At 32.1% G+C, this 16,860-nt stretch overlaps 3 protein-coding genes across 4 annotated transcripts; 2 read left to right on the top strand and 1 right to left on the bottom strand.

The window, feature by feature from the left end:
• Positions 1-928: 928 nt before the first annotated feature.
• LOC129905546 (survival of motor neuron-related-splicing factor 30) lies at positions 929-2,046 on the top strand. Its single transcript, XM_055981025.1, has 3 exons — positions 929-1,074; positions 1,160-1,566; positions 1,622-2,046. Exons 1-3 carry the CDS (start codon positions 1,033-1,035, stop codon positions 1,890-1,892), a joined length of 720 nt encoding a protein of 239 aa, XP_055837000.1. The 5' UTR covers positions 929-1,032; the 3' UTR covers positions 1,893-2,046.
• LOC129905545 (RINT1-like protein) lies at positions 2,034-9,147 on the bottom strand. 2 transcript variants are annotated; one of them, XM_055981022.1, is made up of 11 exons: positions 8,874-9,147; positions 8,563-8,804; positions 8,307-8,501; positions 8,126-8,246; positions 7,948-8,057; positions 5,743-5,905; positions 5,464-5,689; positions 5,087-5,403; positions 4,759-5,004; positions 2,348-2,574; positions 2,034-2,281 (listed from the first exon to the last, which is right to left on the bottom strand). In XM_055981022.1, exons 1-11 carry the CDS (start codon positions 9,000-9,002, stop codon positions 2,092-2,094), a joined length of 2,166 nt encoding a protein of 721 aa, XP_055836997.1. In that variant the 5' UTR covers positions 9,003-9,147; the 3' UTR covers positions 2,034-2,091. The 2 variants fall into 2 exon arrangements, with proteins under 2 accessions (XP_055836997.1, XP_055836998.1); XM_055981023.1 differs by having other exon boundaries at positions 5,090-5,403.
• Positions 9,148-10,010: 863 nt separating this feature from the next.
• Positions 10,011-10,684, top strand: LOC129905767 (chromatin accessibility complex 16kD protein). Its single transcript, XM_055981335.1, has 2 exons — positions 10,011-10,271; positions 10,342-10,684. Exons 1-2 carry the CDS (start codon positions 10,131-10,133, stop codon positions 10,603-10,605), a joined length of 405 nt encoding a protein of 134 aa, XP_055837310.1. The 5' UTR covers positions 10,011-10,130; the 3' UTR covers positions 10,606-10,684.
• Positions 10,685-16,860: the final 6,176 nt, after the last annotated feature.

The raw sequence follows: 16,860 nt of genomic DNA, 5'->3' as shown, positions 1-16,860 counted from the left end.
AATAGGGTTAGGGTATAGCAAAAGTGCAAGACCATTGTAAAATTTCAATCCATATATTTTGTTGTTGTAGTGTTGTAAGATTTTACACTTTTGCACTTTTGCAATGATACAAGACCAGTTGCATCGGATCGTGAATACCCCTACTGTTTTTTAGACTGGAAACTAAGCTTTTTTCTGAATTTAAGAATTTAAGTTTTCAAGTCCAAAAAACTGTCGGTAAATAAGTTCGAAAATTTTCACTATATATTTTTTTAGGCCAACTGGACCAGTTGTACAAATATTTAATCCGGGGCTCAGCAACTTTTATTATCTGAAATTAGTGGTAAAGCTGAGATAAAGCTTTGGTTCAAGGTCCATATTTGTTAATGCTGGATTTACATACGTCTGCATGCAGAAAATTAAAGGGGGATAGATACAATACGTACAATCCTTACGTATGAAGGAGAGGCATTGATGAAGACGAACATGTTCGTCTTCGCCATAATCTTCCTATAATCTGCATTTGTGAAGATATCTGCATTTTTATCTACTCTCTCTCTATCCAACATCTATGGTTCTTAAATACTGTGTCTCCTTTCAATACAGATCTGGAAATGCAGACGTATGTAAATCCAGCATTAAGAATACGATGAGTGCGTTCCATTGAGCATGAAAAGTGCTTATGACTGCATGCAAAAACGTATGTAAATCCAGCATAAGTCTGCTTCTACACTGAGACGTAGACGCACAAAGATTTACATAAGAGCAAAGGAGAAATCGATCTTTCTCTCTCCCTGGTTCTTATGTGCATCTTTTGCGTCTACGTCTTCGTGTGGAAGAGTGGAAGTCGTCTAAATGGCTATGAAAAAAGCAAGTGCAAACATAGCTTAATGCTATAAATATTCTGGCATCACTGGCTGTCAACAAAAATTCTGACAGTGGGTGTCAACGAAAGGACGTGTTTTGGCAAAAGAAAAATATATAATTTTTTTGTTTGTTAAAAATTATCAAAAAAAATTTTTCAATTATTTTTTTTTTGGTTCAATTCAAGAAATGGCAGATGATTTACAAAGTTATAAATTACAACTTCAACAGGTACATTAATTTATCTACCTATTCAACAAAAATATATTTATATACATTGACTACAATTACAATCCTTCCATTGTGTTTGTTCCAGGTTGAGGCTGCTCTCCTCACAGATCCCGAAAACTCTGAATTACTTAAGCTTAAAAAAGATCTCGAAGAAGTTATCGACTTGACCAGAGATTTAATTAAAACACAACTTGAAGAACAAAAGAAATCTTCATATGTCGAACCAGCCACCTCAACATCGTATTACGATGAAATCGAAGCTGCCTTACTCGAGGCCGAGAAACTTGTTTGTCCGGTCAAAGTCTGGAAGATCGGTGACAAATGTCAGGCCAAATGGACTGAAGATGGTGTCTACTATGATGCTACAATCGAAGGCATAACCGACGAGGGCGAGGTTAGTGTAATATTCGAGGCATATCAGAATCGTTCAACAACAACATTGAAAGAGTTGAAAGAGCGGACAAGCCGCAATGAAGTCTTCCCATCAACAAAGTAAGTTTTTTTCAACTATATCAATCATTCTTTTATTTGATAAAGCTGCTTTTAGACGACATCGACCCAATCAAAAAGAATACCTCAAAAAACGTAAACAAAAGAAACAACAACGATTCAAAGAATTAGAAGAAGAACGTGAACACGACAAGAACAAGTGGCTTAACTTTACTACAAAGAATTCAAAGAAACCCGGAATGAAGGTAAAGAGTATATTTGCATCGCCAGAGAATGTCGAAGGACGTGTCGGTATTGGCACTTGTGGTGTCTCTGGCAAAGGAATGACAGAGTTTACAGTTGGAGAGAAATTGCGAAAAGGCACTTAGTTTTTTTTTAAGATTTGCTTAATTCTTTTTATACTAGGCTAATTTTTCTTTTCCCCCAACAAAAAACAACAACAGTTAACGCATAATAATAATAATAAAAGAAAAACATCAAGAAACTTCAAATAATAATAAAGGACTCTGTTCCGTTACATAATTATTTTTCAACTTTTTATTTCACTTAAATAGACTTCTCTCTTCTTTAAAACAATTTTATATCCGTTCTCCTTTCAATAACATCAAGGCTAGTACTGGGATTAAAATGAACAACACCCATTTCTTTTAATGCTTTTTGTTTTTCCTCAAAAAGATAATCATCTCCTTTTAAGGTTTCGAGAAGAAGCATCGCTGGTCCTCGGGGAATGGTTAATAATTTACAAATATCATGAACTCTGGAAAAAAAAAAAAAATAAAATATTAGAATTCTTTGTATGATAACAAAATGTTTTTAGAATTACTTTTTAAATAATAAATCTGGTCGCCTTGAATACTGTCCAAATAGAGCGAATAAATTTCTTGTCATGTCATAATTGAATTGGGCAGCTCCAGCCGAAGAGAATTTCGTATTCATAACCATACTATCAAGAAAGTAATCATCCATTTGTTTGGCTATTAAACGCAGGGCAAGATTGAAGATATTGCTGGACAATTCTTTTTCTAAATTGTGCAGTGTTGTTACCATAACCTGAAAGAATTGATAAAAAGTATGTTTAAAAAAATGTGTAGTTTAAAATTTTGGTATATAACTGAAGCACGACTGGTGAAAGTTGAAGTATAGTATCGGACATAAAAATACAAGTTTTTTCTTATTATTTGCAGTTAAAGGGAACAATCTATAGAGTGTGATGGCCTTATGGTTTTATGGTCTTAATAAATAATTATCCACGCGACATGAAAACAAAGCTTTAATAGAGGTATCGAAGAATAAATTGCAAAAGGATGTTTGTATCAGTGGTTTCCCGCTCAAATTGTTTAAGACACAAGGAAACCTGCCTGATAGGAAAAGCACCCACTACAGGAGTTACCGCCTGGATTTTATAGTCCCATGATTTTGGACGTCAATCAATCAATTCATGCCCAAAAAAAAAAAAGAAGAAACTCACCATATTTGTATGATTCTCTAGTATTGAAACAAAGGCAGGAAAATAGATTTTTCTTTTATAGATTTTAAGAAATCGAAATAGCCATCGAAAAAATGTTGAGATGTCCTCGATTCGAATTAGTCAAAGAGTTTCTCTACTTGGAATCAACTACAACTACACTACAAAATTATAGAAAACAGACAAAGGATGCTAACCGCTGCTTTTCAGGGATAAAAAGGCTTTTAATTCCTCAAGCTCTCTAAAAGACCCACGGACATCCTACTTAAGACTTTAATCATATATGTTCTTCTATATGGGGCAGAGTCATAGATATTGGCCAGATTGTATAATAATCTGATTCACTGACACTGATTTAGCGAGACCTACTTGGTCAACTAACTTCACATACAGTAGCTAAAATGCTCAAAACATGTGAAGTGCATAAATAAACTAACAAAACTACGAATCCAAATCAGATGGCCAAGTTGGAAGACCTCAATTTTGATGGCATTCGCAAGAATGAAAGAAGCTTTACCAAGAAAATATCTCTACATTAATTTTTAGAAAATCCATTTCATAACCAATCAACGCCTCTAATTTGCTTGAATGATACACGATCTAATCATAGGTTCTTATTATATGGATGCAGGGGATCCATGTGACAGTAGCTTCATGAACTGTTATTCCTACAACGTAACCAGATGAAAACTAGAGATTTTTCGAAGGATTTGTCTTGTCATCTTGGTCCTGCTGTATTTTACAGAAGATAGCTAGCCATTAGAAAAATCATTTAGAGTATACGAACTATAAGCAATTAACGATTAAAATGAAGCATGTGGAACCGATGAACAAATTAATTCAAACATGACACAGATCACAGAGAACAACCTCAAAGAGGGATTGGTTCAAAAGCAGAGTTGGTAAAATATTGTTCGCGAATTGAAAAATTTTAATACTTCTCCTTTTTTTCCAATCTTCTCACTATTCGAAAAAAAATCTCATAAAGATACTTTTCTTGGTATTTAAAAACTTTAGTTCTCTCTCTTTTTATTGATCCTGAGATCTGTAAAATATCATTCCTCACGAAAAAAAAGAAATTGAAAAAAAAAATCGGAAAAAATCGGTGTTTTGGTTGATAACGATATTAGGTACAAAATTGAATGGCTGGAATAGATTATTGAATTCGATATTGATGTAAAATCACATGAGTGCTATCATAAGTGTGTGCCTACCACTTTCAGTCACTTTTCAAGGGTTTTAATTAATTTGCTGGATTTAGGAGGATCTACAATATATTTGTCTATGACTGCCAAACTTTTTCAATTACTTGAAAGGAGCAGTATATCTGAAAATTCTTCAGTCTATTTTAGTACAATATTGTAACCCATCTGAAAGTGATGTCATATAGTTCTGCAATAAAAAAATATGTGAGACATTGAATTTCTGAACCAAGAAGACCAACATAACAAGAATTTGCTTCTGGATTTTTTCCAGAATTTGACTCCATATAACGGGCCATTCTCTGTTCGATTAAATCAAATTGTATGCTGGCGCCTATATTCGAATACATAAATATATGTATATAATGTGGCACTCAAATGCTATAACATAATTGCGTGTTGGCAACTACATTTGTTTTGTCTAAGAGATAACTAGGTTATCGTATACTTCTCTGAAGAGACATGATTGTATTAAAAACTCTGGGATCCTTTTATCCTGAAGTCTTGTAGAAAGGTTCTTCATTGACTTCATATTCACAATTATTAACCCTTTTGATGAAAACTCACCTGAAACATTTCCCCAGCACTCGTCGACAACATAAATGGCTCTCTTGATATATTATCTGACAATGATTGCCATTTATCATGACGATATGGCATTGATTTTGCTTTAATTTCATTTACAGCTTTCGTTGCAAGATTTTTGACAAGTTTTTGCTGCCAATGTTCTAATTCTTCCACAGGATGTTCAAATACTGAATTGATTTCATTTGCATTTGGTCCAACCAAAGCAGCATGAAGATGTAAATAATGCTGTTGAAAAGAAAATTGAAAATTTAAATTTTGTTTGAAAATTGTTTGAAAATTTTTAAATTTTGTTTATAAATGAACTCACAACATTCTCTCCCCATTCACGAAGAACTGAATTAATATAATTAATTGCATTTAAAACTTGAATACTATCAACAACTGCACAACTATGCAATTGAACTAATCTTCTTCGGAAATTATCAATCAATTCTAGTTGGAGATTAAGAAATTGCAACTGATGACCAGGTTGAATGAGAGAATAATACCGATCCTTAATGGCTTCAAGGAGTCTTATGAATTGATCAGCACATTTGGGAATTTTCAATTCGTCATATGTGCCAGGATCAATAAGTGTCCAAGGATCGTAACCTTGCAGAATTTGATCCATTTTATCTGCACAGACTATAAAGGGAGACAAAAAAATAAGTTGGAGAGATTGTGGTGGTGGATTAAATAACTTACATCTCTCTTCTAACGAGATCCATTTCAAAAGATATGTTGGTTGGGTGATGACAGTGATGGCGCTGGGAAAACTAGCTGGATAACCAAAAGTCTCACGAAGCTCTGCTTCGAATGCTAAAGTCTCATCGAGAAGATGAGCAAAGAGGTTTTCATCATTGCAGATTTCGTCAATGTCGGAGGAGAGTTTTTCAATCGATAGCTGGACAAGGCCTCGGATGAATTCAAGCTGAAAGAAGGTGTAAGTTTATTGTGTTTGATTTTTACACGATTTTTTCTTACTCGAATATTAAAATCCACTCGGCCAGCCTTGACAACAGCCGGTTGGAAACTTCTGCCGACAAATAAATGTGTATCTTTGATCCAATTGAGTATTTGTGTGAAATACCACTCGGGTTTGTCCAAGCGATTTGTTTGTTTTGTGCCAGTGAAGTGGAAGAGGAATCTGAAAGCAAGGTTTATCTTAATTCTTTAATTGGTTTGGTCGATGGCCGTCTACCAGACTGACAAAAATAAAATTTAACAATTTTGTACACATTAAAAATTTTAATTGACAATGCAACATGTTCTGTATTGCAAAGCACTCAAACATAATTAATATAAAAGTCCGAACCTCGTTCATCAATTTTATGATTTCCTCTTAACTGAGTATATCAACACCAAAGTATCTCTTGCGAAATTCTTTCAGAATTGAACCAATTCCAAAACACGTCTTTACTTACACTTCGATTGCATAAATCACACCGTATAGGAAAATCTGGACGGAATGAAGTTTAAACTGAGGAGTTCACCTCTAACTTTAAACTGATTTTGCGAATGTAGTTATTAGATTAGATAAATATTTATTAGCACAGTATTTAGGCTTTAGTAGGTAACAATTAACAAACTAGGTTAATTTTTTTTTTTTTTGCTTTAAAAAGTAGTAAGTTGTTTTATAATGATGATTTGTCTTCCTGAATAAACTTATCGTACATCTTATTTCCGACATTCATCAAATTTTGTTTGAAACGAAGAAAGGTTATCATCAGCTGATATTGACGAGGTTGTTTAGCAATCATTCGATAGTTTATTCCACTCACTTACGCATGCTCCTCTAGAATTAATAATGTGACTTAGCACAAGCCTAGGAATTCTGTTCTCTCCCATCGCCATAACTCTTGTCATACAATTGTATATAAGTATAATTTGAGAGTATCCAAGAAAAAGGGACCTTATTATTTTTGTAGATTTTCCATAGTTGAAGACCTTATATAAGAGAGCTTCCCGGGGAACGGTGTCAAACGCTACCCGAAAGTCGACGAAAAAGGCATACAGCTTTTTGCCATTCTTCCTGTAAATTTTAGCTATATTTACTAAGGAAAACAATTGATCGACTTATAAGTGGCTTTCCTGAACCCTGATTAAAACTCAGTCAAAATTTCTTGAGTTCAATCCAATTGGATAATCTAGTATACAATACTGAACTAAATAGCTTTGCCCCTGTAGTTTGTTGAACCTTGACGGTTGCCTTTATGTGGGGTAAAGATGATTGCTGATCGGGAGCTTCAACCGTCTCGAAAATTCTTTTCAATTCAACAATAAGGAGTTGTAAAATTCGGAGGTAAGATGTTTAAAAAATTCGAAAGGTATTCTGTCCTCCCCAGGAGCTTTGCCATCTTTAGAATTTTGTATAGCTGTTTCGACTTCGGATAAAGAAAATGGATCATCAAGAGTTTCATCAGCTATTCAAGGAGTTGCATATTGAATTGGGACGATATATCTGTTGTATTAAGAAGACTCGAAAAATGTGTTTTAAGATGGTCTGTGAAGGTGTCTTTTCACTCACAATTTTCACTGCTTCCCAAAAATCCGTTGCATTTTTAGCTTTGTTTATTGTTTCTATATTTCTAAGGTCGAAATTTTGTTTTTTAAGTCTACAAAGCATTTTGTATTTTTTGTTTGCAGATGCATACAAGACTTTAAAGAATATGTTGTCTGACGATCTGAGTAACTTTAAGAAAGATTTCTTGCTGCCAAACACTCTGAACTAATCGAGCTGTCTATTAAGACTGCTCTGAAAAATTCTGTATGTTATTGTTATTCCAATGAAGTTACGAGGGAAAAGAAAGGCCCAGATCTGCTGTTTCGTAACGATATGTTCTTATTTTAAACGAGACCTCCAATTTCCAGATAGAAAACAATAGTCTATCATAGAAAACGATGTTCTAGGATAAAAGTAAATTCGTCGTGATAATCGAACGTGACAATCTATTGCTTATCAGTCAGCTCCAGTGTCTTGATTCCCTTCGGATCACACACCTAGAGCGGAATATGAGTTAAGTTCGTTCCACTAATAAAGTTGTTTTGTGATAACCCTATGCTTCCATTTAAATAGCCTATCATCATCGCATTTGTTGACCTTACTTCATAAAAAAGGTTATTGTAGTCTTCTTGCCAATATAAGCAAGGTAATCAACTTTAAGAGAATAATAAAGAGGTGCTACCTACCGTGTCCTATATTGCTTAAGGAGGAGTTTGGTGACAGTGCTAATTGGTTGGAGAAGTATACTTGGTGTAATCATTTGTAATGGTTCCGATTCTTCATTTGGTGATTTAAGCTGCAAATATACGTTTTAACAGTTTATTGAAGTTTTTTCTATTGAAATCATTTTTATATGAAACTTACCAAAAATAAATACTCAGCAATCAATGTTAACTTGGCGAGGTTATCTTTGGAAGGAGAGAATTTGAGCATATCCTGTCCTTGATTGGCCCACCTGATATTCTTTAGCAGCGTTTCAAATTCACTAAAAGACAAAAGAACTTAAAAAGACTCCAAAAAGCATTGAGAATTGTTAACAACAAACTTTGAAAATTTCTCTTTCAAAAGTCCATGCCAATGGACAGCTGTCCGCACAGCAAAAGATTGTAAGAATGGAGCCTCGACAGCATCTAATCTACCAATTACACAATTGCTAGAATCATGTGCTCCACTCAGAGACAAGTATAAGTTGACCATTTTTGTTTCATCTCTTCCATTTATAGCAGACGTTAAAGAAGTGCTAATAAGAAAGAGATAATGATGAATTCTTGTTTTTCCTATGATTTTAACTCAATTCAAACCTTATATCTTGAATGTCTCTAACAACATTTAAATACTCAACCAATCTTTGGAGTTGTCGCACCTTTTCGAGGTGCGGTTTAACCCCGCTGAGGATTCGATTTGATTCATGAATTTTCGCAGCTAATTTCTCTTCGAAACGATTTAACTTTTCCATTTGAAAGTCAATACTTTTACAAGCTTCTTCGCCGCCTTGGAGGGCTGATCGAATGCTTGAGGTATTATTTTCATCGTCATAATTTAACTGAGAAGTGATTTATATGATTTGTATTTAAATTTTAATTTGTATGCAAATGATTTTGAACCTACTTACCTTGTCTTCTATTTCCTTGTAACGTTGTTTATATGTGTCTACTAGACAAGAAGCACGATATAACTTCTTGAAATCTTTACCAATTTCGTTGTTTAGTTTCTCAACGACTCGGTCGTCGATACTAGGCATTTTATAAATTATTTAAATTTTGATTGTTTTTATTTAAATTTACAAATTTGTATTATCCATTTAGCAGAAATAAGGTGAAGGAATTTTATTTTTTTACACGTCCGATGATGTTGACATCACTAGCTGTCAGTTGGATGTGATGTTTATAAATGATGCCAAGTTAACTTTTCCATTTTTCAGAGGGTGATTCCTTAACTTCAAGTTAAAATAAAAACTACAATGAAATAAAAAGTGAAAAAGTGGGAAATTTCCAAAGTAAAATTTTTTTATTTCTAGTGCTATTTGTTTTTGGAAAAAACTACAAAAATTGTTTTTTTATAAACAGAAAAATAAGAATTCTGCATCATTATTTTTAATTTTGTGGTCGGAAAAACTGTCACAAAATGAGTTTGAACATTTTCACTTTTTGCAAAAAGTGGCCGTTGTAGTTATACCTTAATAGCCTATTTTCACTACAGCCCAAATAAGATAATTTCACAAATTATTTTTTATTTTGACTTTGTTAAAAGCTGCATTTCTTTTGGAAAATTTATCTACTGCCGTGTGTGAATTGCGTTAAATAGTTCTTAAAAAATTTTTGATACTATTGAGGTGAATGCAAAATTTTCAGCTGTTAAAAATGTATTGGGCTCTGGGAGTTTCATGGCAGAAAATTTTAAACAATAAATTTTTTTTTTGAAATTTTTTTGTTCACCTCAATAGTGTCGAAAATTTTACAATTTGTCAACTATTTAACGCAGTTCACACACGGCCTTAAAACTGCTTTGAACTACTTTTTCAATAGAGCAAAAATAGTTCAAAGTAGCTTTAAGTACTAAGCAGCAGATGCGCCCAAAGGAACGCAGCTATAATACTCGATGGTATTTTTTCGTTAACATACTCGCTGTATACTTTGGAAATTAAAAAATTTTTCGTCCAGTGTAAGCGAAGCGTAAATCAATTTAGGTACTTTTGGCATCACTGTAATGTTCGTACAACCGCATCCAACTTCACTTGTGTTTATTCTGATTCTTGACATTTGGCGGTTTGGATTTGTGTTTTCGGCATTCTTTTTGCAAACAACAATCAGCCGCTTGCATTTTTTCACTACTCTAATTTTTATAAATTTATTTAATTAAATTAACAATCATGGTTGAACCAAAAGTAGCAGCTAAAAACAAAAAAGAAGAAAGATCCTTCCCATTGAGTAGAGTTCGAACAATAATGAAGAGTTCAGTGGACACAGGAAACATTTCCAATGATGTTTTATTTGTTGTTGAAAAGTCTGCTGTAAGTTTTGTATTTTCTCTTTAATTCAACAAATCAATTAATCTATTTTGAAAATATTTATAATTTAAAGGAAATGTTTATACAAAAATTGGCTAAAAATGCTTATAAAAACTGCAAACAAGGTCACACTTTACAATACGAACATTTGTCGTCCTACGTAACAAAAGATGATTCTCTTGAATTCCTTTTACAAATTGTTCCAGAAAAGATCACAGTTAAAGAATTCAAAGAGATTATTGCTGAAGAAAAAGAAAGTGATGAATCTTCGTCAGAAAGTGACGATGAACCACAACAGCCTGCAGCGAAGAAAAAGACTCCAAGTAAGAAGCAGTAGAACGACTTATATTTTGTTTAGCTTCAACATCGTTTAGGATAGGATTTTTTTTTTAATAAAAATAAAATGAAACAATTTACCAAAAACTTTATTTTTGATCTTAATTTTTTAAACAAATCAATTACGCAAACAGATTCTTCACAGGCACTAGCATCAGAATTAGTAGGTACTTCCTAATTTTTATTTATGTAAATTAAGCATTAGCTACGTGATCGAAATCAACTAGTAGTAATTAGTAAAATGACGCTTAAGATCCAAAGTGGATGCAAATTTAGTTTGTTTTTAGTCAAACTTTTTTACCAAAAAGCTAAAAATAAAGAGAACACAAGTGAGGCGGCTTTGTAATCCCACTAAGCACCCCGACGGATCATGGTCGAACTCTAGTCAAGAAACACGTGAATTATGGAAACACACTTGACACTTCGAATATGACTAAATTAATTATAATGTAAAATAGTTTCTATTTTTATTGAATTTATATACAGTCACTCACGAAATTATTGGGCTAAATCTTTGTCTTGAGTTAAATGTCGAAAAAAATGAAGAAGAAATATATAAAATGTTTTGAAGAATGCATAGATATTTGTATATACTTCAAACTGTTAGTTCAACAAGCAAAACCAAACAAAATATATTTTTTCCTTAACAATCTACTGCATGAATTATGAACGAAATGAAATAAAATTTTTTTTAACAATTTTTTAGCTTTATTAGGGATTGAAAAAAGGTATTACATAAAATGTTTTATTTTTTTACATATATATAAATTTTTAGAAACATAAACCATATATGGGTTAGTATTCAGCAAGTCGATTTCCAGCAAACAATTAATAACCCATATATGGTTTAGTATGCATTCAAGGTATGTTTTGTAAAGTATGTTTTTATTACATTGGATTTTCCTTATTCATGGAATTTATTCAAACTCTTTCTTTTATCATTGTTGCAGAAGAACACCTTCCATTTTCTACACGCACACAAAACGTTTTCAGTCCGCAAATTTGACATATTGGTGGTTTTGTTTGCCATTCAGGAATTCAACGGCTTTTGCCCTTGGTTGTTGTGAGTGAATTGAAATTTCGGGATTAGATGGGGCTGGACTTCCGTGACTTGTATATAACTCTCTCAGCTTTGTTTTGTTCCATCTCTGCTTTGATCACCTGCCAAAGCTGAAGGGCATCCCCTTTTTCGTGACATTGTAGGTGTTACAGATTTGCAAAAATGCTCGGAGATGGCTTTTTTGATGTTAAAAAGGTTCAGAATCTGAAGCTAGATCGTCATTACTTCGAAAGCCATCACCAGTTTTAGCATTATCACACTTATTTTTTCCATAGAAAGTCTTCGAATTCATTTTACAGAAAAAAATAAAATTCCCACAAAAATCAGTAATGTATGTCGCCAACGCATGATAACCCATATATACGGTGACCATATTTCTGGAAGCGAAACCCGGGACAGTGGATCGTTTTGAAAATATTGATTTTTCAAAAAAAAAAAAAAATAAATTTTTTTAAATGAGTTTTCATAATTTTTCTTTATTTTGATATCAAGATTTCCTAAACGATTTTATGGGAGCGTTTTTGTTGAAATCATTTAAGTCGTTTACGAAATAAAAACCCGGGACAAGCTGTAGAAATACGGGACAGTCCCGGGTAAACCGGGACGGATGGTCACCGTACCCATATATGGTGTTTTGGAAAAAACGCAAAAAAAGACAAAAATTATTAAAAAAACAAAAAACAAACTTCGTAAACATATTAAAGTATAATAAATTCATACGAAACTTGTTTTTAATTGGATGCAACTTATTTATTATAAAAAAACACTTGAAAAGTTCACACTTTTATTCACTGATTTGCACTTTAGACATGCTCTTGAAACAATGAGTTTATTTCAGAATCCCGACTCTCTTACTGATAATAAAAACCGGTTGATTATAAAAAAATAGACATAGTTTTATTAAAGTTTTTTCTTTTTGACATTTGGTGCAATATAACGGGAATAAATCGATATGAAGTCGATAAACCATATATGGGTTAGTATGCGGTAGAGGGTTAAAGAAATAATTGATTACATACTTTTATTTGTTATTTATAATAATTATTGTTGATGTGTAAGTTTATAAAAAATGTTCTCTGTAAATCAACAAATAAAAAACTTTTGTTTATCCTTAGCAATAATTTGTTGTTGTTTCCCGTGCAAAATTTTACTGAGTTAAGTACTGAGTTACCAAAAAAATTTTTATGTTGTACAGTTTTTAGTCCTCTTCATAAAGTTTAAACCGGGTTTTGTGAGCCAAATAATTGATTTTATCCGATTTGCATTTGGCCCAATATTTATGTGAGTGACTGTATATTTTATTTACAGCTATCTAAAAAAAAATGTATTTTTATTGCGGGTATAATTTGTACAAGTAATTTTAGTTTACTTCTTCTTTTATGGCATTTTTTGATTATTTTTTTTTTAAATTATTATACACACTCATAGATTTTACGAACAAGGCATTTTCGACCTTAACTAACAAGCTAAAGCTACGAAGAGTAGAAACAGTACGAGGTTTTACTCGGTTATCCAGAGTAAAACTGTTCAGAAGGAGTGAATAGCTCATTATCCTGAGGAAGAGTTTATCTAAAGGGGTTCGAATAAACCACTTAACTCTGAAAAGAAGAAAAAGATTGGTTTTATAATACAAGTTCTATATTATACTGAAATTAATCAATAAAGTACAAGAATAAGCACTATATTAAATGGACTTATTAAATTATTGAGTTAATATAGCTTTTAGTCCATATACAAATTTGAGCTCACTTGGACTCATCAGTTGACTTATCGTGGGACCTTGTCAATACGCAAATTTAGTTTCTAGTTTTATGATTTAAATCTTAATCCTGCTGGATATAGTTCTTATTGCATTTTTGTCAAAAAATCTATGTAAGTTGAGTCGAATATAAACAAAATTATCGTATTGACAAGGTGTCTCACGATAACTCAACAGATGAGTCCAAGTAAGCTCCACCGGAACGAAACGCCAAATTTTTGTATGAGTGCACGAAATTACAGTAATACTTATAATAATAATAATTATATTTCTTTGACCTTATGGCTATGATATGTCGATGCAAGTGCAGTTTGTCCAAGATATACAGATTTTACATAATTCCTTTGGAAAAACACACAAGCTGCAAATGTCTGTTTTAACTCATGTGACCCTTATAGTAATTCAACCTATTTCCTATTCCTTGATGGTTTAAGTTTAATTGAGTTTGCTATTAGATTTGAATGCCATCTAGGATTGAGCACTTCTCAACAATCTTTCTACAATTCAAATACTGAGAGTACTTGCAGGTGAAAATTTAATCAAAGATTCTCACACCGAAAAAACGAATACCAACTACCAACCAAAGGATAGTGGGCGTTTTTTTTTTTTTTAATTTTTAGGCATATTTCTTCTCGTATCAAATTTTAATCATAGATTTTTTGTAGTTTTCTTTATTTCATAAAGAATCACCAGGTTCTGAGATTTTTCATTTTTCCTCGATTTTATACACGCATCTAAACTTGGTTCAGGCACTTGGAATGTCCCATTTTCCAGTGAAACATGTTTAAATAAACCTCATTTTATTCCACCCAAAAATCCGCCAACTGATCTAAGTTACTTTGAACCCAAACTTACTTAAAAGTGGGTGAACCTTTTTCTATTTGCCCATCGAAATATATCAACAATTCTCCAATTGCTTATGTTTCTTCTGCCCAAAATCTTGGCATGTTATTTAATAGTACATTGTCTTGGGATATGCATATTAACGCTGCTGTTGGTAAAGTATATGGTGTACTCCGTATGCTTTGGTTAACTCAACATTATACTCCTCTAAAAACTCGATTGCTCTTAGCCAAAACATTAGTAACACCTATACTTACTTATGTGCGTGAAGTTTTTTACTAATGCGACTCAGCAAGTAGGAGAAGGCTTAATGTCGCTTTTAATAATACAGCACGCTATGTCTTTGGTTTAAGGAGATTTGACCATATATCAGAGTTTTCAATTCAAATATTTAAAATCTCTCTTGATAACCGTATGCGCTTTCGTACTATTTTATTGCTTTTCAATGTGATCCAAAACAAGCAACCCTGTACTTTATACAATAGGATACAGTTTGGTTCCTCTAAAAGATCCTTACAACTAATTCAGCCGCTTTACTCATGTCTGACTTCTGAGAGACAATTTTTTGTCAACGCCATCCGACTGTGGAACTCGTTACCAAGGCACCTAAGAGGTGTGAGAGGTGAAGCAGAGTTTCGTTGAGCGCTACAAATCCACTTTCATGACTAAAAGCATTGTAAAAGTAGTTTTTGATTCAACTTTTCATTTATGGAGACAGATTGTATCTTTTAATTTTCTCTTTTTATAATAAATATTCTTTTTTTTTTCTATTGTTTAAATTTAAATAATAATTTTGGAATGTTAATTATAATTATTATTATTTTGTTTTAATTTTATTATTAATTTTATTTGTAATCTAACTATTTTTCACATTGTATTGTTATAACTTTTAGCTTAACACTATCTTAAAAGAAGTAAATTCTTACTGTGTAAGCAAGCCTTCAATGAACTAATAAATACTATCTATCTATCTATACTATCTATCTATATTAATAAGCAATATTTTTTAAAAAATTCCAAAATACGATAAACATTTACCGTTACAATAGTTTTTCAACGAAAACGTTTTTTTTTTTTTATTTTATGAGAAAAAAGCTATATTTTTCCGTTTACAAGGTGAACCTTTATAAACAATATATTGTATTGACCGTCAGTGCATGTATATCTAAATGCTCCCACACCAGCGTTGCCGCGAAGAAAAAAGCAGAGAGGGCCATTTCGGAATTTTTTGAGGGCCATTTTACAAAAGTGTGGGCCAAAATATTCACAATTTATTTAAAATTGTGTTTATTTTCTTTTTTGTTTGTTTAATGCATTAATGGCATGTTTTTTGTTCAGTTAAATGACAGTGGGAAAAGAGTCTGCCACTTATAGATATTTTTATTGCTTTTTTTAAGTCTAAGTGCTTTGTTATATTAGGTGTGTTTTTTTGTTTATCTATATAGATTTTGTGCAAAAAAACGACATCGGGATTTTTGAAATCTATGTAAACATTTGGCACCACTGTACATACACTTTGGCAGCTGTCTGTTAAAAATGTTGCTTTTGTTTTTTTTTTTTTTATTTTAACTCCGAAGTGGGAAGGCTATTACATCCATGTTGGATGCAAAAAAATTGTTCACAAAAGAAACAAAAACCATTTGTATGGCCATGGCATCCATGTTGGATTCAAAAAAAAATTTTTTCACAAAAAACCAAAAATCATCTGTATATTCTTAGCTACATTTTAAGACCATGACCATTAACATAAGTTGCGTCGTTCTTGTGTTATAAGCGTTTGAAGGTAGCAGTATTGATTTTTTTTTGGAATTTTTAAAAATCAAACGTGGAAACTTTTTTATTTTTATTTGTTACTTTTCGAAAAAAACTTTGGTAAATTTATGTATATATTTGTTTAACAATCTTATCCAGATCCATTTAAGACTTTTATCTGAAAAGTGCATTGCGTATATACCGAAATATTCACATTTCAATGCAACCATGTCAAACAAATTTTTGATTATTTTTTTCTATGAGAGCTTTTTTCGAACCTCATTTTCTCCACTTTTTTTTTTGTTAATATTTTCAAATATTTTTGTATGAACACAACAAATAAAGTACCTTGGCACTATTGTTTTTATCGAGAGAAAGTAAAATCTGGATAATTATCTGGATTTTTGAAAAATCTATACAGATAAAGTTTTTGTTGTATTTAACACGTAAATTGTTTTGATTTCAAAAATCTCGATGTCGTTTTTTTTGCACAAAATCTATATAGATAAACAAAAAAACACACCTATACCCTACTATTCTGCTTCGAAACATAGATTTATGATAACTTTGACTATTCTTTTAATTTAATATCAAAATTCGGGTGCGAATTTTTGCGATTAACAAAATAATTTGCAAATCGTCGCCTCAATAAAATAATGTCGTATGTTACATTCGGCTACTTTTGGAAAAACGCAATTAAAGTTCAGATTTAACTAAGAAAAACACTGATTTGTATGAAAAAATTGTAGTATGTGATAATTTTTGTCGTAATATGTGCACGTTTTCTGTGCACTTACGACAAAAAGCTACTGAAAATGTTTGTAAGCCTACACATACGACAA

This window comes from Episyrphus balteatus, chromosome 1, assembly GCF_945859705.1.
Source record: "Episyrphus balteatus chromosome 1, idEpiBalt1.1, whole genome shotgun sequence".
NCBI lineage: Eukaryota > Metazoa > Arthropoda > Insecta > Diptera > Syrphidae > Episyrphus > Episyrphus balteatus.
This window is presented reverse-complemented; position numbering and strand designations above follow the sequence as displayed.